The sequence below is a fragment of the Motacilla alba genome, chromosome 24 (genome assembly GCF_015832195.1).
Source record: "Motacilla alba alba isolate MOTALB_02 chromosome 24, Motacilla_alba_V1.0_pri, whole genome shotgun sequence".
Taxonomy (NCBI): domain Eukaryota; kingdom Metazoa; phylum Chordata; class Aves; order Passeriformes; family Motacillidae; genus Motacilla; species Motacilla alba.
In genome coordinates, this window is record NC_052039.1 from 3,956,674 (window position 1) to 3,979,116 (window position 22,443).

Below are 22,443 nucleotides of genomic sequence, written 5' to 3' on the forward strand. Positions count from 1 at the left end.
CCATTTCCCTTTGTTCAGCCCTTGATGTTTCCTCCTGTTACCTTTCTGAAAATAACGACGGCACGATTTCTGCTCGATCCCCTCCCTGCATGCCCCCTGCTCTGCTCCAGCCGTGCAGCAGCCCGAGGTACGACCAGAGAGGGTCAGAGCCCCTCAGTGCAAGAGCCACAGAGTGCCCTTTGTCCTGAGGACCCGGCTCAACCTTGTCCCCCCAACTTAAACAGATTCTCTCCTGCTCCATCCAGCTGTTCATCAGATGGGGGCTCCATCCATCCAGATCCATAAACAGATGGATCCATCCGTTTATCACATGGGGGCTCCATCCAGCCAGATCCATCCAGCCAGATCCATAAACAGATGGATCCATCCGTTTATCACATGGGGGCTCCATCCAGCCAGATCCATAAACAGATGGATCCATCCATATATCAGATGGGGGTTCCACCCAGCTCTTTATCAGATGGGGGCTTCACCCACCTCTTTATCAAATAGGGGTTTCACCCAGCTCTTTATCAGACGGGGGCTCCATCCAGCTCTTTATCAGATGGGGGTTACATCCAGCTCTTTATCACATGGGGCTTCTCCAAGAGAATGTTGGGGATTCTGAGTTATTGCACTGCTGTAAATACATCCCAAAGATCTGACCTGAAGTTTCCATCCCACTGAGTCAAAATCACAAGCTGCATCCTAAATCTACCAGCTTCTCCTGCAGACACGCGTGATTTAGTGGAGCAAGGGAACAGGAATACATTCTCTTTTCTGAAGCAGCATTTCCATGATGCACAGGACAATGCCAGCCACCAGTAATCTAAGAAAAAGCTATTTTTTAGGGCATTCAGCAGATTCTCCCTGTCTATGAACACACACGGTGCAATGAATCCTCACTTCCTACTGCTCTCCCTTGCCAAAAAAATACTAAAAAAAACAAAAAGCCACCTGTATAGACTCTGGAGCAGAGCCTGAAAAAGCGGCACAAACCAAATCCTGCCTCTCCCCATCAGTGCAAACACACAAACACAGGGAGAGGAAGGCAGAGCGGAACCACGAGCCCTTGTAGAGGCAGGAGAGCACATGGGCAAACAAATCCAACCATATTCCTGCAGCAGCTCCGTGACGCATCCAACTCCGACCCCCTCCTGCCTCCCCCTTTCCCTGGACCCAGATGTTACGGCAGGAATAAGTGTCCCCGTGGGAATGGGGGATGGGGGACACAGCAGGGCGTGAAGGGGAAATGAGGAGGGGTGAGGGGAATGAAAGCTGGGGGGAAAAAAAAAATAAAGAAGAAAGAAAAAAAAAAAAAAGAGCCCAAACAATCAGATTTGCCCATTGTTTCGAACAATCGAAAAGGCTGTTTTAGCAATTCCGCCCTGCAGGAGAGGGGCAGGGCACGTGCGTGGGGAGAGAACAAGGAGAGAAAAATAAAATAAAACAAAACGAAATGAAAATTAAGAAGGGATCAGCCCGCGGAAAGGAAGAGAAACGAAGCATCTCTGCACCATGATGTCACGCCGCCTGCTTTCCAGTCCCCCGAACGCAGAGGAGCAGCAGCAGCAACCAACATGGACTCCAGCTTTAATCTGCCCGGAGAGCGCCCGTGTGCGATGGAGGAGCCGCCAGAGCCGAGCCCTGCGAGTGACACACGTGTGACAGCGACAGCACTAACCTGGCAGCCATTGGGGAGCGTGGAGCGGCGCAGCAGCAGCAGCAGCAGCAGCTAGGCGGAATTCACTGGGGATCGCCCGGCATTCATGGGGTTCATTCATTCATGCACTCGAGCGGCCAGCCGGGAGGGTACTCACCTCCTGCAGCATGGCACGGCCCTTCCCGGGGCTCTCAGGGGCTCCGCGGCGCTGCGGGCACCGCCGGACGCGCTGCCCCGGGCCCGGCCGTGCCCATGCCCGTCCCCCCGCCGATGCTGCCCGCTGCGGCCGCACACGCTCCGCGCACACGCCTGCGCAGCGCTTTACATAATGCGCCCACCCCTGCCCGCCCTGCTCGCATCAGCCCGGCAAAGAGACCCCCGAAGGCTTCTCCAGGATTTAAACGCCGCGAGTTAAAGATCCAACAGGTTGCAAATGTTGTGTTTGTCCTCCCCACTTTACATAATGTGCCCACCCCGCTCACATCACCCCAGCAAAGAAACTCCCAAAGACTTTTCCAGGATTTAAAGACTGCGAGTTAAAGATCCAACATGTTGCAAATGTTGTGTTTGTCCTCGTCTTACATACTGTGCCCACCCCTGCCCGCCCTGCTGGCATCACCCCAGCAAAGAGACCCCAAAGGCTTTTCCAGGATTTAAACACTACGAGTTAAAGATCCAACAGGTTGCAAATGTGTTTGTCCTCCCCACTTTACATAATGTGCCCACCCCACTCACATCACCCCAGCAAAGAGACTCCCAAAGGCTTTTCCACGATTTAAATACTACGAGTTAAAGATCCGACAGGTTGGAAATGTTGTGTTTGTCCTCGTTTCACAGAATGTGCCCACCCCTGCCCGCCCTGCTGGCATCACCCCAGCAAAGAGACCCCCAAAGGCTTTTCCAGGATTTAAACACCATGAGTTAAAGATCCAACAGGTTGCAAATGTTGTGTTTGTCCTCCCCACTTTACATAATGTGCCCACCCCGCTCACATCACCCCAGCAAAGAAACTCCCAAAGACTTTTCCAGGATTTAAAGACTGCGAGTTAAAGAACCAACATGTTGCAAATGTTGTGTTTGTCCTCGTTTCACAGAATGTGCCCACCCCTGCCCGCCCTGCTGGCATCACCCCGGCAAAGAGACTCCCAAAGGCTTTTCCAGGACTTAAACACTACGAGTTAAAGATCCAACAGGTTGCAAATGTTGTGTTTCTCCTTGTTTTACATACTGTGCCCACCCCGCTCACATCACCCCAGCAAAGAAACTCCCAAAGGCTTTTCCAGGATTTAAAGACTGCGAGTTAAAGATCCAACAGGTTGCAAATGTGTTTGTCTGTAATACTACATTTGTCCTCGCTGTTTCACATAATGTGCCCACCCCGCTCATATCTCCCCCGGCAAAGAGACCCCAAAGGCTTCTCCAGGATTTAAACGCCGTGAGTTAAAGATCCAACAGGTTGCAAATGTGTTTGTCCTCCCCACTTTACATAATGTGCCCACCCCACTTACATCACCCCAGCAAAGAGACTCCCAAAGGCTTTTCCACGATTTAAATACTACGAGTTAAAGATCCGACAGGTTGGAAATGTTGTGTTTGTCCTCGTTTCACAGAATGTGCCCACCCCTGCCCGCCCTGCTGGCATCACCCCAGCAAAGAGACCCCAAAGACTTTTCGAGGATTTAAACACTACGAGTTAAAGATCCAACAGGTTGCAAATGTTGTGTTTGTCCTCCCCGCTTTACATACTGTGCCCACCCCGCTTACATCACCCCAGCAAAGAGACTCCCAAAGGCTTTTCCAGGATTTAAAGACTGCGAGTTAAAGATCCAACATGTTGCAAATGTTGTGTTTGTCCTCGTCTTACATACTGTGCCCACCCCTGCCCGCCCCGCTGGCATCACCCCGGCAAAGAGACCCCAAAGGCTTTTCGAGGATTTAAACACTACGAGTTAAAGATCCAACAGGTTGGAAATGTGTTTGTCCTCCCCGCTTTACATAATGTGCCCACCCTGCTTACATCACACCGGCAAAGAGACCCCAAAGGCTTTTCCATGATTAAACACCACGAGTTAAAGATCCAACAGGTTGCAAATGTTGTGTTTGTCCTCGTTTCACATACTGTGCCCACCCCACTCACATCTCCCCCGGCACAGAGACCCCAAACGTTTTTCCAGGATTTAAACACCGCGAGTTAAAGATCCAACAGGTTGCAAATGTTTGTCCTCGTCTTACATACTGTGCCCACCCCTGCCCGCCCCGCTGGCATCTCCCCCTCCAAAGAGACCCACAAATGCTTTACAAAGGCTTGAAGAAACGCTACGAGTTAAAATCCGACAGGTTGGAAACGGTGTGTTTGTCCTCCCCGCTTTACATAATGTGCCCACCTCGCTCACATCACCCCAGCAAAGAAACCCCCAAACACTTTTCAAGGATTTAAACACTACGAGTTGAAGATCCAACATGTTGGAAATGTGTTTGTCCTCCCCACCTCTCTCCCTGCCTGCCCCGCTCGCATCTCCCCGGAGGAACCCCAATAAAATCGACCCTAGATGCTTTCCAAGGACTTCAACAAAACCCCGGGAGTCAGAGCCCGGCAGGTTGGAAACATTGTGTTTTGTCCTCCCTGCTGCACACGCGCTGCTGGGAGAAAGTTTCAAAGCATGTAAGCAAGAACAGGCAGGAAAATTAAACCCTAATTAAGTGGCCACGTGGATTATCTCAGCTGAATTAAAAAACGCTCATTCAGAGTTAAGGTGACCTCAACTCCATTTAGTCGGCTCCGTCTAGGAAGCTAATTTGGTTTCTTTTTTTTTTGTTTCTTTTGCTGTGCTTATCCGTGTGTAAACAGGCCTGGGATTTTTAAAGCAACATAATCAAGCAAAGTTTACAGCTTTTCCAGCATTAGTAGGTGGTGTTTCTTTTGAGGACACTGGATCCCTCCAAACCTGCTCGGGGACATCTTTATTCCAGAATATGGAGGTGGACTTCAGTCTCTCTCAACACAGTAAATAAGGGACAATAAGTCCCTCTTAGTACAATAAAAATTAAGCTGTAGGATTATGAGAGAGCAAAGCAATCACCCAGCTTGTGCGTTGCCTCCCGGCCTGTGAAATCAGGCCTTGTGTGTGCAAGGAAATAGTGCAGAACTGAGCTGGAACTGCACTGACACCCCTGCCTTGAGCACAAGTGTCCACATGTGGAGTTACACTGAATTATTGGACTCGGGATGCTGTGGATGACCCCCACTGACAGCCCAAGGAGCTGTTCCTCGGATGCTGTAAATACTGATCACTCTGCCCTTTGCTGCTCTTGAGGCATTTTGCCCCTTCCACACCCAGGGTTGGGCATTTTCTCTTCTCTTGACAATCAGTCCCAGCTTCGGGTGCTAATTCCCAGAAGAGCATCTTCCCCAAAGGCTGGTTATCCATCATTTTCTCTTCTCTTGACAATCAGTCCCAGCTTTGGGTGCTAATTCCCAGAAGAGCATCTTCCCCAAAGGCTGGTTATCCATCATTCCACTGTAATCAACGTCAGTGGGAGCAGGAGGAGCTCCAGCAGGCTCAGGTGAGTGTGATTCAAAGGCTGCACAGGATTTTAAACTGCAAACAGCACCACCATCCACACCTTTGTCTGGAGACCACAACACTTCGTATTACTCAGAGATTACACCTAGGTGCACCCGAATCCACTGTTCTAATAACTTTGTTGCATCCATCAGCCTGAGGTCAGTTTTGTTGTTCCAAACGCTTCCCAAAGTTTGCCAGCTGGAGAATTGTAAATTTATTTATTTATTTCAAGGAAATGATGTTTTAAGTTCCAATTTTCCCGCTGCCTGTGCCCAAGGATGGTGTGACTCGCACTGAAACACCACCATGTGCAGGGTTGCATCCAGGTTCAGTGAGTGGATAATCTGGATAAACCCAGAGAGGAGCAACCAGCACTAAAGGCAGTGACACTGAATCCTTCCAGCACAGCCTGGAGGCCAAGGCATGGCAAGATTCAAATGCTCACCCGGAATCCAGGTTTGATCCCACTGGGCATCAGCTGGAAGTGCTGAAAGCTGGAGCTGGATGAATCCTGACCAGACAAGAGAAACCTATTTTGGGAAGCAAACAAAACTAACCACTGTAACTAATTCAAGGCTCAATTACCCATCTGTGGCAAGCATTATTATGCAAGGGTTTGTGTTCTCCCAAACGCTGTTCTGTACCTCCAACCAGAATCAATTCCAGCCTCACACTTTGCATTCAACAGCACTTGGAATGAGAGATCTGAATGGTCCCATTTTGTTTTACAGCCCATGGATCTTTCAGTAGTTTTTTTCTCTTCCAGAAAGTGAGAAAATAGTGAGAAAATGAAAACCATAATTCTTAGTGTCCACAAATGTCGATCCGTTTAGTCTGGATGAATTTTAAGGTTTGAACAGTTGCTATTTTTCAATAGTCACATGAGTTACACTGACCCAAAATGCTGAGATAAATTCAATATAATGGCTACCTCAGATCTGGAGCACACAAAGGCTCAAAGCAGGTCATGGAGTGGCAGGACAGACATGAGGTTAAGTCTAACCCACCCTTCAGACTGTCAGGAGAGAAGACGAATCAAACAAAAGTCCTCATTCCAAAAGCACAGTGGGAGAAGCAGTAAAAACGCAATATTGACAAGATTTACTTGGAGAAAAGCTTCTTAGGCTTATCTGGCGTGGCATGCAAGGGGCAAAGTTATGGGGAATGTGGAAAACCACACAGCACCTCAAAAGCTTTACAAACTTGGCCAGATCTGCAAAGTTTCACCCCGAAGGCTTGGAAGGACAAACAGTGTTTACATTTCTGCAGCACCAGCCCCGGCACTGAAGACAGCTCATTTCATGGTGATAAAAGCTGGATAAAACTGCTCTGAGAGAGGATCTTTAGGAGCCTTTAAGGAAGCTCATTTTCCCTTTAAGGAAGCTCTTCTGGACATAAAGCTGCAAGTCCCTGTCTTGTTCAAGAGCTGCAAGAATGCATTTTATGTCAGCTGGGTTGGCTTGCACGACTGTGCCGTTCAAGACTCGAGACAAGGACTTCATTTCATGTGTGAAGGACAATGTGAGCATCTGCCTGCTGAGCAGGACAGGGTCACAGCCCTCAGCCTGGACACCACAGCTCTACCGAGCCCTACAGGAGGACCAGAGCCACCTCTGGGGATCCCTCCCTCCGAGGATGCTCCAATTTCCTGTGCCAGGCTCTTCAGTGTCCAGGCAGGCAGCACCTTCTCCTTGCCCAAAGTGCCCCTCCAGGGCCTGCGGGGCTGTTCTGTGCTGTAACACAAGCACTCTCATGCATATTGCATCTCCCAGCCCCGAGGAAATGAGGCGCTGGCTGAGTTAAATTAATTAAAGCCCGGGGCTGGTGACAGATCCGTGGGACACAGCAGGGCCTGGGTGTCCAGGCCTGCAGAGCATCAGGTGGGGCTGGGATCAGCTCTCCAGAGCAATCCTACCCTCCCTGTAAGGCACACCAGTGGTGCAGAACAAAAAGAAGCCTTTAAAATCTGTCTGCAGAACGTCAGGCGACAATGAGCACCTGGATGGGTAACACGCAGGGTTTCTCATTTCCCCCCGGAATTCTTAGCCCACCTTTAATATGATCTGGTTTGAAACCTTAAAGCCACTGGGAGAGCTCTTCCCCAGCATCTCTGCTTGTCAGCTGAGCTCAGAACAGAACCAGGGGGACACACTTGCATTGTATTCCCAGCCTTGCCTTTGAAAAAGACACAACAGAAATGTCAGGAAACATTGAAGGAAAACGTGTCCTGAGGGAAAACCCGGTGCAACAACCTCCAGATGTGCAAGCAGGATTAGCACTGGTGGGCATTGGGTGGTAATTAGCATTTTTTGCACATGTTTAATTTGCTTTTTTGCTATTCACCCTCTTCAGGAATGAATGGGTGGACTCCCGACTGCACGGCACGGGACTGGGGGATTCTCTGGCTGGGATGTCGGTCCTGTTTGACAGCTCCTGCTCAGCCCACGGGTGCTGCTCCTCAAACCCCACAGGATTCCCACCCTGTCAAGCAACAAGAAGCACTCTCCCTTTCTCCTTGTGGAAAATGGGCTCCCAGACAGGTGCCAGACCAAGCCAAACTCTTTCTGAGCTGGCAGTGGCATTTTCACAGAGTCCATGGATTCCTGCAGCAGTGGGGGCTGGAGGAGGCAGGGAATCATGTGCTCACAGGCATGGGGAGGAAGAGGGGGAGGAGGAGAACAAGGGGAGAGAGAGAACAAAGTGTCAACATCTTAACTGGGACACACAAAGAGCCAGTTCTTGGTAAGAACTTAATCCAGGATTAACAAGAGGTCAGCTACCTCTGCAAGGAGACTGCACTAAGAGGAGCTAATTAGCTCTCCTTAATTGCACAAAAGGAACCACACAGAATTAAAGACCTTCACCAGCAGAAGGTCCCACCTCACCCAGGAAACACAGCTCTACCTGCTGTCCCCAACACCAGGCTCAGACAATCAGCACCTGGAGAGCCAGGGGCAGGAGATGTCAGGGATGGATGGGAGGGAAAAGGCTGTGGGGAGGCTCAGCATCAACAAGTGCTGGAGTGAGAGCTGGAGCCTCCGCCAGCCAGGACAAGCCTGTGTAGCACGGCCAGAATCTGTCCAGGCAGGTTCCTCATCAGCCACGGGCTGCCCCAAATCCCTGGGGAATCACAGCGATCAGCTCACAGTGATGCCCAGGAGGGTGCTCAATGCAGTTCTGGCCTTCTTTAAATCAGTGTGATGTCTGAAAATGAGGAGGAAGAGTAGCACAAGGCAAACCAGTTCCTCCCTGTCGGTTGAGGCCAAGAGAATCCCAGCATGGAGAGGCACTGCAGGATAAACGTCAGGAGAAACGGAGAGCACACAGCACCAGGGACAGGCAGCAGATCCCACCTGGAAGCCGCCAGTTTGGAATGATGCAGTGGGAAAGGCTGGCTGAGCTGCCCACCCACAAAATCCCCTCCCTGGGATTTCTAACCATGCACCACTGACGCTCCTGAAGCTCCCTGTCAGCCTCTGCTTGGCACTAAATCCATCTGTTTTCTCCTGGGGAGCCATTGCATGTTCTGTCCTCCTGCACTGGTGCATCTTTTACCCCAGAAGCCCTTGCTCTGCTCTGACTGATAATGGAGCCAGCAGTCGGTGTGCTTGAAAATGAAGATTAACAGGCACATCGATAACGCCAGCAGATGTCTCAGATGGAGCACTAATAAAAGGAACTCCTGCCTTTATTTGGGTTACAGCACCGTGCTGAGGGCTGGGGAGATCAGGCAGGCAGGGCCTGAGTGCATCTCAGCAGGAGCAGCTCCCCTTTTCAGGGAGGATGGAGGGAAAAGCAAAACAGGTGTGCCAGGGAAGGCTGCCCTACCCACAAGGAAAAAATAACACAAACAGGAGCTCAGCCTAATTACAGGCCCCTGTGAAATCATCACAGTAGCGCCTCCATCATTTATCTTCCTTTTCTTCCCTCAGGACAGAGTTAAATGTTTTGCCACTGTGCTTTCAGTGCCACTGCAGCCAGAAGGGACCAGCAGCACCAAAATTTCACCTCAAACCCAATTTCACCTCAGCAGCATCCGCTCCCCTTTTCAGGGAGGATGAAGGGAAAAGCAAAACAGCTTTTCAGAGAAGGCTGCCCTACCCACAAAGAAAAAGACCAGAAACAGGAGCTCACCCTCATTAGAGGTCCCTGTGAAATCATCACAGTAGTGCCTCCATCATTTATCCTTCTTTTCTTCCCTCAAATGTTTGGCCACTGTACTTCCAGGGCCACTGCAGGGGCAGCCAGCAGGGACCAGCAGCACCAAAATTTCACCTCAAACCCAACACGAACAATCGAGTTCTTGGGATGCCACTGGGAATATGAGACAGCCGCCCCCTCTCTGCTCCCAGGGGCTGAGCAGCAGCCCCCAGTCGTGCTGCTCCTGCGCAGGCTCAGCACAAAGGGAGAGCTCCCTGACATCTGGCTGAAGCTTCAATAGCTGCCATTGGGGAGAGCAGAACGAGCACCCACGGAGCTGTGCCAGGGGCTGGCCTGCTGCAGCCTCCTGGTACGGACAGGCCCCATCCAGCACCCAGCACCCCTCTGCTCCCTCTTGCCTGCAGCACTGAGCTGGAGTAGCTCACAGCTCGTTCACAGAGAGAAGGGAAATCGTCCCAATTGTCCTAAAATGGTCCAGTCTCTTTCTCCAGCGCTGGCTGGTGCAGTGAGTGCTTCTGCATGGTGCTGTTCTGTTACTGATATTCCAGCTTCTCCACTCCTCCCAGCTGTTCCAGTCTGGTTATCCAAGCAGACACCAGCCTCCTGCAGCCTCCCACCCAGCACTGCCCCCGTCTCTGCCTTCGGACCTGCCCTGTGCCACCTCTGATTTCCAACCCCAATCCGACCGGGCTCAGCCCTGCTCCCACTGCCTTCCTTGACTTCTCTTGGCTCTTTCTTCCAGATTCCTGAAATCTGCTGGGCTCACCCCAAAACTGACCAAAACCCCTGCAGAGCTGCTCAGTGCAGCCCCTGCCCCCATGACCACAGAATAAGGTGGAGAATAAGGCTGCCCTACCCACGAGGAAAAAGGCCAGAAACAGGAGCTCACCCTAATTACAGGCCCCTGTGAAATCATCACAGTAGCGCCTCCACCATTTAAATCCTTCTTTTCTTCCCTCAGCACAGAGTTAAATGTTTTGCCACTGTACTTCCAGTGCCACTGCAGGGGCAGCCAGAAGAGACCAGCAGCACCAAAATCTCACTTTAAACCCAACACAGCGAGTTCTTGGGATGCCACTGGGAATATTCTCCACCTTAAGTTCTTCCCCAGCTTTTCCCCCACACCCCTTCCACCCCGACTGACATTCCCCCATCATCCGCATCTCCATCCCAGCCCCGCATCCCTTTTCCCGAGGAACTCTGACATCCCAGCGCACACTCACACACAAAGGAAGGACTCCCCCGCCTGCCTGGAAGGTGAAAAAAGAGGATTTGAAGGGTTCCACGGGCACCTGTTGGCGCATGGCCCTTGCCGGGAGGCGCCTGCGGCTCTTCCCCGCTGCCCTGCGAGCTCCCCGCAGCCCGCAGCGAGCCTGCCCGGGGGGACCCGCCCGGGAACCTCGCTGCTGCTGCTCCGCGGCATCTCAGGGCCGCCAAAGGAGTCGACAAAAAGATTCCCCGCTCTGATAAAGCCTTGGCATGGCTGGAACAAAGCCGCCTTTGCAATGCGCTGCTCGGCTCTGGCATCCGAGCCGGCTGCTGCCCACTGGGGAGAAAAGCTCCCGCTGTCGCTTTAAGGATGTCCCACATCACCCGGTTAACCCTGGCTGCTCCTCGCTGCCCTCAGCGGGGACAAACGGCGGATCTCTGCTCTTCTCCTGCCCTTACCCATCGCTTCTGCCGCCCTGGCACCCCGAGCAGAGCGACATTAAAAACCCTGCTGCTGCTGCACAGCCCTGGCACCCCGAGCAGGGCCGCATTAAAAACCCCTGTGCTGCTGCACAGCCCTGGCACCCCGAGCAGGGCTGCATTAAAAACCCCTGCTGCTGCTGCACAGCCCTGGCACCCCGAGCAGGGCTGCATTAAAAACCCCTGTGCTGCTGCACAGCCCTGGTACCCCGAGCAGGGCCGCATTAAAACCCCTGTGCTGCTGCTGCACAGCCCTGGCACCCCGAGCAGGGCCGATTAAAAACCCCTGATGCTGCACAGCCCCGGCACCCCGAGCAGGGCTGCATTAAAAACCCTGCTGCTGCACAGCCCCGGCACCCCGAGCAGGGCCACAGTAAAACCCCTGCTGCTGCTGCACAGCCCTGGCACCCCGAGCAGGGCTTCATCAAATATCCCCGCCCTGCAAACCACCAGGGAGCACTTCTGTGACGACAAAGGAGCAGAGCAGTCAGCGTGGACATAAACATCCCGATTACCTCGAAATTCCGCTTCCTCGCTCCCACAAAGCTCGGGCTTTTCACCCTGAGGGGCTGCACACCCTCCTGAACCTCACAGGCAGCGCAAACCATCGATTTCCCTGCTAGAACAGCAGGCAGCATCAGGAAACATTTAGAATAAATAGAAGTATTTTCCTTCAACACTCAGGCATTTCCAACACAAGCTCTGGGAAAGGCCATCTTCTGCACGGAGGTTCTACAGTGCAGAAGGTAACAATGTGACTCATCTTGAAAGTGCATATAAACACATTTTAAAAACCTGTCTGGGGAAAAATAAACAGAGGCTGTGCCTGATTCCCATCTGGGAAAAGCCGGAACGCTACCCTGCTGCTGTCCTTGGCTTTGTACCTACCCCAAGCAGGTGCAACAGAGGAAACAAAGCCACGGCCAGCAATTTAAAGAATTTAGAAGGCAAGAAAGCAGCACAGGTGGGCAGGGGAAGAGCAGAAAGCAAATGAAAAATGTCCCTGCAACATGATACAGGAGCAGGGAGGACTGATGTGACTGGGAGCTGATCAATCACCCCTCACGGAATGATGAAATATTTGCTCTGTATGATCAGTTAATCCCAACCAGGAACACGTTTAGAAGGGTGGCAAGGAACCAGACAGATTTTCTGACAGAGCAATGAGTTCAAAGGAAAGCAACAAAAACATCCCGGCACTCATGAGGCTCGTTTGTGAAAACAAACTTGAAGGGTAAACAAAGTGGAGTGGTCAACAAATATTTGAAGAATGTAAATATTGAAGAGAAAGAGAAGCTGTATTAAAAGGTTTGGGGTTGGTTTGTTTTGGGTTTTTTGTTTTTTTTTTGAACAATGAGCAATGAAATTGTGGGAAAGAAACAAGGCTGAAGTCAAATCCTCACAGCCAGGAGCAGGAGAGAAGTGGAATAAACTCATTCACTTGTCACATTCATAAACAGCTATAGGTGACTGTTAATAAACACAAACCAGACCCACAGAACCACAGAATATCCTGAGCTGGAAGGAACCCACAAGGATTATTGAAGTCCAGCTCCTGGCCCTGTGCAGGACACCCCACTGGCAGGAGCATGGATCAACACCTCAATATTATCATATTTCTTTCAGTCTCTAGCTCTGCTTTCCATTATTTCCATTTTTTTTAAGAGGCAGCAGCCCAGTTTGCAGCAATGCAGGGCTGCAAGTGATTGCAAACCTAATGATTGCAAAATTAGGGCTGGTTGAGTGTTACAGCTTCGAGGATTGTTTTGACTTGCTGCATTTTTGTCCCCAAAACTTCCAAGACACACACACAGACATCCTTGGGATTTGGAGTTTGTGGGAAACCTTGCAAAGTGAAATCCAAATCATCCTGAGTTCCTAATCTGGGCTGGGATCCTTGAAAGAACAGATATCCTCAGGATAATTGTGGTATCTCCAAATTTGAGCAAGTAACAGGTTGGTTTGGGACAATTATAAGGATTCAGATTTTTTTGGGGACAATTACAAGGATTCAGATTTTTGGGGACAATTACAAGGATTCAGATTTTTGGGGACAATTACAAGGATTCAGGTTGGTTTGGGACAATCACAAGGATTCAGGTTGTGGCTCTGGGCAAGTCCCCTGTGAGAGGCACAGGGATAGGGATGGATGTTTGCATTCCCCATCCTGCTCTTGCTTCATCACCGTTTGCTCTCTTTAGAGAATTGTTTAAGCTGTAATAAATTTTTGCTCCCCTAAGCCAAGCTTCAGTAGGGAATTAATACACAGCTATTAATAAACAATTAAAAGGAAAAACACCTTTAATCTCCGTGTGCCTCATCTGCAAACCAGGACTAATTCCACTTCCTTTCTTCTACCCTTTGCCCATCTTGACTATTCAGGATGGAATCTCCTCCCCCAAACTGGAAGTGAGGCATGAAAATCTCCCAGCACAGCAAATCTCTGTTTTCAAGAGCCTCTTTTGCTGTAAAACAACACAATTTTAGAAACAGTTCTATTTCCCAGATCAGTTGTGCTATCAGGTGCCTTTAAAACAGAAAAGAATCCGCAGGGAACTTGTTCTTCCTGCTGGAAGAATAATAGAGCAGGTATTTGAAGCAAGGCTGCAGCTTTAGTGCCCTGGAGCAGGCACTGAATGTTGCTTGGGTTCTGGGAGCCCTGGCCTCCAGACACATCCTTCTTTCATGGCCTACAGCTAAGCACGGCTTTGCCTCCCAAACCTCATTCCCAAAATGCGCATCAGGTTGTGCATCTCGTTTCTCTAACAGCTGACAGCTCTGAAAAAACCAAACTCCAGCTCTGAGGGCTGCGCAGCCTCGCAAAGGGCACTCCTTCCACATCCCCACAGCTGCTTTATTTCTGGTCCTGCGGGGTCAGAAATACACCCAAATTACAGCTCTGCCTCCCTCTGAAACTCCTCTGTCTCCACTCAAACCTTTAGCTCACAGCGTCTCTGTGTCCTGCCCGCAGCAGGGCTGAGACCTCGCAAATGATCTCGGCAATGCTCAGGCCTGGCCACCCCTCCTGTCCTTTAAACACTCAGCATCTCATCAAGGGAATGACTCTAATCAGAGGGAGCTGTTCTTGAACTAAACAAGTTGTGTGTTCCCCCTCCAGCTAATTTGTTCTAATTTTATGTGCGTAGCTGGACGTTTCTTCTGTTACCAACTCGTTGCTACTCCTCAAAATGCACCTAATTTCCCCCCAAAGTCCTTTTCACTCCACGCATTTTCTCCTCCATTTTTCTCCTTCCAATTCCAAGGCCTGAAATTAGCTGTGGTCCAAAACCACATTCTACCAAACCCGGTATTCTGAGCGGTTTGAAAATTATTCAAAATATACACCCCAAACACATGAATCTCCAAAATAAATATCCCCAAGCTCCTCTTTCTCTGCGCCTCTGCCACATGGAGTGGCTGTGACATTGTCAAAGGAGAGTGGCAGCATTTTGCAGCTTTTTTTAGTTGGAAAAAAAAAAGCAGAGGATCTGCCCTCGGATCACTTGGCTGTGGCCACAGAGAGCATTCTGTCCTGGAAAAATGGTTACAGGGGAATAAACCGCTGGAAAATGTAAAATATAATCAACAGTGCAGGCCTAAATCCGGCCAAAAGGAAAACTTCAGGAAAGGAGAAGCTCAGAGAACATTCCAGCATCTTGTATTCAGCAAAAAGAAAAGTTCAGGAAAGGAGAAGCTCAGAGAACATTCCAGCATCTTGTATTCAGCAAAAAGAAAACTTCAGGAAAGGAGAAGCTCAGAGAACATTCCAGCATCTTGTATTCAGCACGTGGCTCTGCAAGGGCACCCAGAAGGAAAATTAATTCTGTGCAGCATTTTGGGTTTGGTGTCTCCATTTCCTGAGCCTGGATATTCCATCCTTGGATATATTATTGGATATATCATTCCATCCTTGGATATTCCATCCTTGGATATATTATTGGATCTATCATTCCATCCTTAGATATTCCATCCTTGGATATATTATTGGATCTATTATTCCATCCTTGGATGTATTATTGGATATATCATTCCATCCTTGGATATATTATTGGATATATCATTCCATCCTGGGATATTCCATCCTCGGATATATTATTGGATATATTATTGGATATATCATTCCATCCTGGGATATTCCATCCTGGGATATATTATTGGATATATCATTCCATCCTGGGATATTCCATCCTGGGATATATTATTGCAACTTCTACAATTTACTTCAAACAGGCCCCAAAAATCCTGGAATTAGTAGTTACCAGTCATAATAAGCCTCAATTAAAATAATAATGGCATTAAGATGCCCTTTCTAACCAGAGCCTGAACTCAGAGGAGTTCTGGGGAAGGTTCAGGCAAAACCACAGCAGCTGCTCAATCAACCAAGGTTTAAACTGTTTAAAATAGAGAGAAATCTGGAATTTCAGCTGGAAAGAGCAGAAGAGGCCTTGACCAGGACACAGTCATTCTGTCAGGGAGCACCACACGGGTTTTGGTGGCAATTTTTGCCTCTTCCAGGCCTTGCCCCTGCCCGCTTGCTGAGCAGAAACGAGGCAGAAATTCCAGCTATGTGAGTGCTTCTCCTCAGCCCAACACAACTATCAACACACACGGGGTGAATCAGACACTTAGAAACGTGGGACACTGTCCAACAGCTCCTTCCTGCACTTGTCCCATGAAAATCTCTGCTCAGGCAGAGGGAAAGGGAAGGGGAGGCTGATTTCTGTCCAAGAGCTCCTTCCCAAAATGTGGGAATGAAAATCTCTGCTCCAGAAAGGGGAGAAGGAAGAGGAGGCTGATTTCTGTCCAACAGCTCCTTCCAGCACCTGTCCCATGAAAATCTCTGCTCAGGCAAAGGGAAAAGAAGAGGAGGCTGATTTCTGTCCAGCATCTTCTTCCAGAACTTGTCCCATGAAAATCTGTGCTCCAGAAAGGGGGAGAAGGAAGAGGAGGCTGATTTCTGCCCAAAACTTCCTTCCAGCACTTGTCCCACAAAAATCTCTGCTCAGGCAGAGGGAAAGGGAAGGGGAGACTGATTTCTGTCCAAGAGCTCCTTCCCAAATGTGGGAATGAAAATCTCTGCTCCAGGAAGGGGGAGAAGGAAGAGGAGAATGATTTCTGCCCAACATCTTCTTCCAGCACCTGTCCCATGAAAATCTCTGCTCCAGGAAGGGGAAGAAGGAAGAGGAGGCTGATTTCTGCCCAACATATTCTTCCAGAACTTGTCCCTTGAAAATCTCTGCTCCAGGAAGGGAGGGAAGGAAAGGGAGGTTGATTTCTGTCCAGCAGCTCCTTCCAGAATCTGTCCCATGAAAATCTCTGCTCCAGGCAGAGGGAGAAGGAAGGGGAGATTGGTTGCCTCATTCTGCAGGCAGGGAAAGTGGGGCAGAGGCACCATGAGGATGAAGATGGTCCATGACAGATCCAGGCACAATCAGGGCCTCTCGTCACCCCCAGCTCCCACAGGCAGCACCTTCCTTCCCTTCAGAAGGGACCAAGCTCTCGAACAGCACCCAGCAGCCTCAGCTCCACATTTTATCTCTTCCTGACTGAATTTTCCACGTTTTCAGGCTTTTTAGTGAGGAAAAGGATCCCTGGAGCAGCCACACTGCTGCCTCATTCGCCTCAGCTCCAGGCCCTGAGCGAGCAAAGGCTGCAGCATTGCAGAGCCACTCCAAGCAGTTTGCCCTTCACTTGACATTTCTGAGGACTGGAGACACAGAGCAAGGTGATCTTGCCATCTGATAAGAGGGGAAGGCAATTTCCCAGCAAAACAAACGATTGGGATTCAATTAGCCAAAATAATCTGCAGCCCAAGGAGAGATCTGGGGGAGAGATTCTGGGTGCTGCAGCAAACTCTGCGAAGTGCAGCTTCTTCATGGCCTCAAAGAACTGCTCTGTCTGGCCGTCCTCAGAGAGGTTTCAATCTGCACATACATATTAGAGGACAAAATTACAGATCTTTATCCAAATTTAAATCAAAACCTGATGCCAAGAACCAACCACGTAAGAAACAAAAATATTAAAGGGGATGTTTCTGCCAGTGTATCATCACGCAGCAAACCCAGTCTCAGATCAAGGGTTTGAAAATGCCTCGGTTTTATTTCAAATGGTCTCCTTCCAAACTGTAATTTCAGACTTTTACTAAAATAAAAGCTGTGCTTCACAGCCTGTTGCCACTGCAGGTATTAATCCAGCGTGGCACCGTGCAGCCAGGACAAAAACGGGTGCTGGGCTGATCCTGCTTCTATTTCTGCCCCTCTTGGTGCCCACAAGCACAGCCTGGCCAAGGGAATTGTGTGCAAAGCTTTTCCTTGGCTTTAGTGCACTTGGATTAGGCTCCTCACTGCTTCCTAGCGCTTCCCACCATGGAAAAGGGCAGAAAAAATAACACCAATGCCAGAGAAATCAGCACAAAACCTGCTAATTACCCCTCAGTGACTGCGTGCCACAGAACCACGTACAGAATAAACCTGCCAAGGCTGCTCCAAGCTGCCCTTCCAGACACCTGGCACGACATCTTCTCGCTGGAAAAGGATAAAAAACCTTCATTTACGGACAGCCAGAAGGTTCAGGACGTATGGCCAGATCAGAATGTTCTGGATGCAGGGGAAGATGAGCGACCTGTTAATGAGGTTTGCTCTTCCTGCCGCAGCGCCAGCCAACGGGAACATCCTGATTCCTCAGATCCATTTGCAGAATTCATAAGGAGCTAAGGCCTCTCCTTGCCCAAAAACCATTTTTATATGGATGTGGGTCAGCTCTGGTGGTTTTTAGCCGAGGATTATCAGCACCTATTTCTTCCCCCTGAATAAAAGGCACAAAGGATGACGGAGGAGCAGAAGAATCAATGAAGACAGGAAAGACTGAAAATGCAACATTTGAACCTGTAAAGTGAAGGTCAAACAGCACAATGGGCACAGCAGCACAATTATGTAACTTTCGCAGAACTATTTTGCGAAGCTTCTCCAGAAATTGAGGAGGAATTGATTTGGAAATCCAATTTCATTTGGGATCATTTGCAGTGCCACACGACGGAGTTCACTGCACGCAGCAGTTCTTTAAGGCTCTGCAGCTTCAATACCAAACTGGAGGTGATTTAAGCAGCTTCATCATTTCCTGGGTAATCAAGGAGCCACGAATCCCAAACACCCACGTTTGTCACCCCTGTGTGTCACAGGGATGCCTGGAAGTGAGGACGGAACCTTCCCTCCCCAGCCTGTTATTTTACACCTCAAAGAAGCGGCAAGGCTGGGACAGCAGAGCTGGGTGGGACGAGTGTGGCAGCTCAGGAACCCTTCTCTCCCCTCTTGCCCACCCTGAGACATCGATTTGCAGATTTCCAGAGCCGGGAAAGGGCAGGGCTCAGCCTGGTGGAGGCACCAAGGGCCCCTGCAGCCGCAGCCTCCAGAAGGCAGAACTGAAACTGCCTGAAGTCAATCTTCACTGCTCCCTGACATCAAACAACTTCTAATTTTAGCTCTGCTGTTCTGCAACCCTACCTAGTTCCCATCCCACCCCCACAACTACATAATAGATCCTTCCCTCAGATAAGCAGGGTGTTGGAACATTGAGAGTTTTGTTGGCTTTTTTTTTTTTTTTCTTTTCTCACCCACAGGCACTAGCAGAAAAATGAATTACAGATTTATTTTTAGTGGAGCCTTTGGCCCTTCTTTTCTCTGTAGGTTCCAGATTGCAGGTTCTGCAGCTCAGAACTATTCCAAGCAACGCAGCAGCACAAGCAATGCAGAAGGAACCACGAAAGAAGGAAAATCAGATGAGCAGAGTTTCACTCGGTATCCCATTTATGGGACATCAAGTTCAGCTACCAGCGCTTGTTTTTGTCCCTGCAACGCTCTTGTGGCATTAGATTTCCATTTTTCATCAAAGAGCTAAATTAGTTTCCATCTCTGCCGGATCATGAACTCCCCAAAACTCCTAAGAAGGAAGAGCAGGGCAAGCAGCAGAGCCTGAGATGGAAGGGGAGGGAAAGGCTGCTGTGGTTTTTTGGCTTTCTGAGATTTAAAGCTCGAGGCCTGGCTGCTTGCAGTCCCCGAGGAGCTGTGAGATAACAGTGATGTCAGCCCGGAGGCAAAAGCTCTCTCTCGCAATAGCAGGTCACAGTATAACGACAGAAACAGCATCAAAACGCAGAAATGACCAATCAAACCCCAGCACCAGCCTGCCGTGAGGCAAATCGCTGCTGTCATCTGTCCTGCCAGCATCCTCCGGGGCTGCAGCACCACTGCTGCCACCAGGACGCTGTGCTGGGGCAGTGTGACACCACAGCAGGCCCCTGCGTGTGCCACTGCCACGCTGTGATGTCACCCAGCCCCCCTGGCTGTCCCTGCATGTGCCACTGCCACGCTGTGATGTCACCCAGCCCCCCTGGCTGTCCCTGCATGTGCCACTGCCACACTGTGATGTCACCCAGTCCCCCTTCCTGTCCCTGCATGGTGTCACTGCCACACTGTGATGTCACCCAGCCCCGTGGCTGTGTCTGCATGTGCCACACTGTGATGTCACCCAGCCCCGTGGCTGTGTCTGCATGTGCCACACTGTGATGTCACCCAGCTCCCCTGGCTGTCCCTGCATGTGCCACTCTGTGATGTCACCCAGCCCCCCGGCTGTCCCTTACACAGTGCCACTGCCACTCTGTGATGTCACCCAGCCCCCCTGGCTGTTCCTGCATGGTGTCACTGCCACGCTGTGATGGCACCCAGCCCCCTGGCTGTGTCTGCATGTGCCACTGCCACACTGTGATGTCACCCAGTCCCCCTGGCTGTCCCTGCATGTGCCACTGCCACACTGTGATGTCACCCAGTCCCCCTGGCTGTCCCTGCATGGTGTCACTGCCACTCTGTGATGTCACCCAGCCCCCCTGGCTGTCCCTTACACAGTGCCACTGCCACTCTGTGATGACACCCAGCCCCCCTGGCTGTCCCTGCATGTGCCACTGCCACTCTGTGATGTCACCCAGCCCCCCTGGCTGTCCCTGCATGTGCCACTGCCACACTGTGATGTCACCCAGCCCCCCTGGCTGTCCCTGCATGTGCCACTGCCACGCTGTGATGTCACCCAGCCCCCCTGGCTGTCCCTTGCACGGTGCCACTGCCACGCTGTGATGTCACCCAGCCCCCCTGGCTGTCCCTTGCACGGTGCCACTGCCATGCTGTGATGTCACCCAGCCCCCTGGCTGTGTCTGCATGGTGCCACTGCCACTCTGTGATGTCACCCAGCCCCCCTGGCTGTCCCCAGCTGTGTGCAGAGCCCCGGGGCCAGACGGGGGTGAGATCACTTTGGGCAGGGTGAGGTGGCATGCTGCAGGGAGTGCAGGGCATGCTGTGAGGGAGCAGCACGCTGGCCTGGGCCAGGACAGGCCCAGAGGGTCCCTGATGTCACACGCGGTGACGGGGACTCGGTGTGATCCCACAGCACGGGATGGATGCGGGGCCTGAAAGCTGGGAAAGGCCAGTCCTGCTGCTGAGGGTCAGAGCAGGCCGCTGCTGCCGCTGACAGCTTTGTGTCCCTCCCTGGTACAGGCACAAATCATGTGTCACTCTGAGCATGGCTCCGGGAGCAAATCTGGGTTAACCCCAGCAGTGCTGCTCCTGCACCGGGGACCAGAGGATTTGTTTGCAGCCCGTGCACTGGATGTTTTTTCTTTATATAAATACCAACCCTACAAGCCCAGTTTGTGTGCCCAGCCCACACCAAACACCCCAGGCAGGCTCAGAGAGCCCTGCATTCATTCTGCCCTTAATCTGCTCCTCCAATCAATCCAGCGGGGGCAAACACACAGATTTGGGCAAAGCAGGGCCTGAAATAACACCCCTAACTCACCCTCCTGTGCTGGATATTGCAGCACAACCAACCGACCAAAATATCCTGGGGGGAACAGAGCGGCAGCTGCAGAGATCCAGAATGCTGTATAATTAAATAAGGGAAGCAATCAGAATATTTGATTTCGGGACTGGCGTGAAGGGGGATGCTGAGGAGGCAGGGCTCGGGTGGCACCTGCCGAGTGATCCCGGGAGAGCCGGGCGAGCTGCTCGGGATCTTTATGAGAACAAAGGGGTCCGGGACTGCCCAGAGCCCCCGGGGCCCTGCCGGGAGCCCGAGGAAGCGAGAGGGAAGAGCGTCACCTACCGCAGCCCTCCAGCAGCGCTGTAAGCCGCTTATGTCCCCGGCAGCGCCCCGAGCCTCCCCGCCCGGCTCCCGGCAGGATGCTCCAGCAGCGCCGGCATCAACCGGGAAGGTCCAAACTCCATCTCCCTGCCGGGTCTGCGGGGAGCAGCGGGGCCGTGTCACCGCAGAGCCGCTCCATGCCGGCGTTCCCAGCATCTCCAGCACACGCTCTGCTCTCCCGCTGCTCCACGGAGCTATTATGCAACTGCTCAGCCCAAGTGCACCGCACAGCAGGCAGCGGATCACTGCGAGAGAGGGGCTTTTTGTTTAAAAAAAAAAATCGTGTAATATTTTCCAATGCTAATATCTGTATCGTTTGGGCAGCCTGTGCGACACAGAGCCGTGTACGCACGGGGAAAATTCAAAGGCTCTCAGTGTAATTAAATAAAAGGCAGAATTAGAGAAATTAGAAAAAGAGATGACCTATTGAGTCATCCCTGGCTCGGGTCTGTCCCCTGGGGCCCAGTACGAGATGCTTCCTAGCGCTATACTGTGGTGCTTTTATTTTTTACACAGAAAAAAAAAAAAAAAAAGAGATAAAATTAAACCAGCAACAATAAGTAAAATAACAAATGCAAAATAACTTTGCTGTTTTCTCACACTTTACAGGTGAGGATCTCAAAGCACCACATTCATCCTGATGCAAACTAGTGCACTTGAGAAGGAGGCTGTTATTTCTGTGATTACTTCCTTTTCCATCACAGAAAAAAAAAAAAAAAAGGATTAAGGAAAAGAAACAGGCCTTCCCATTGCCCTTGTCATCCAATTCAACCCAAATTATGAAGTCACATTCCTCTGTTCACTGTGGAACCGTTCCCATCTGATAAAGTTCTGCTTAAATCAATTTCATCATCATAATTCAAAGCCTATTTATTCCAACTAAGTGGTTTTGACATATTGGAAATTTAAAATAGTTTTGATATACTCGGGATTCTACGTAAGCCTTTGGTGGTCAAGTTTATATTATATTTTTATAGAGATATATAATTGTATCCTCTATTACATGTATATATATATATATTTACCTACCCCTGTAAAATACAAACTTGACCCACAAAATATCTCCGTGGGAACATTTCAGACACACACACACACACACAGAGCTTTGTCAATTGCCTTTCACCCACACAATGTTTTCTTTCACTGCCCACTTAGCCAAACCTGGTGAGTTTCCCCCCAAAACACGCAGGAACGATGAAA

The 22,443-nt window shown here is 50.5% G+C and overlaps 1 protein-coding gene across 21 annotated transcripts in view; it reads right to left on the bottom strand.

Annotated features, from left to right (window-relative positions):
• The window catches only part of GRAMD1B (GRAM domain containing 1B), a 152,893-nt gene that overhangs the window by 52,280 nt on the left and 78,170 nt on the right, over positions 1-22,443 (bottom strand). Inside the window, exon 1 of one of the 21 annotated variants that reach the window (XM_038161302.1) lies at positions 21,205-22,435. The exons of 17 other annotated variants lie outside the window; for them this stretch is intronic. Coding sequence is in view for 2 of the 4 variants with exons in the window: in XM_038161294.1 (XP_038017222.1) it covers positions 10,593-10,792 (200 nt within the window). In the remaining 2 variants the exon portion in view is untranslated. Of the gene's footprint in view, positions 1-1,663; positions 1,939-10,592; positions 10,971-21,204; positions 22,436-22,443 lie in introns of those variants that run through there. 3 more of the 21 variants (XM_038161294.1, XM_038161301.1, XM_038161299.1) reach the window with 3 other exon arrangements.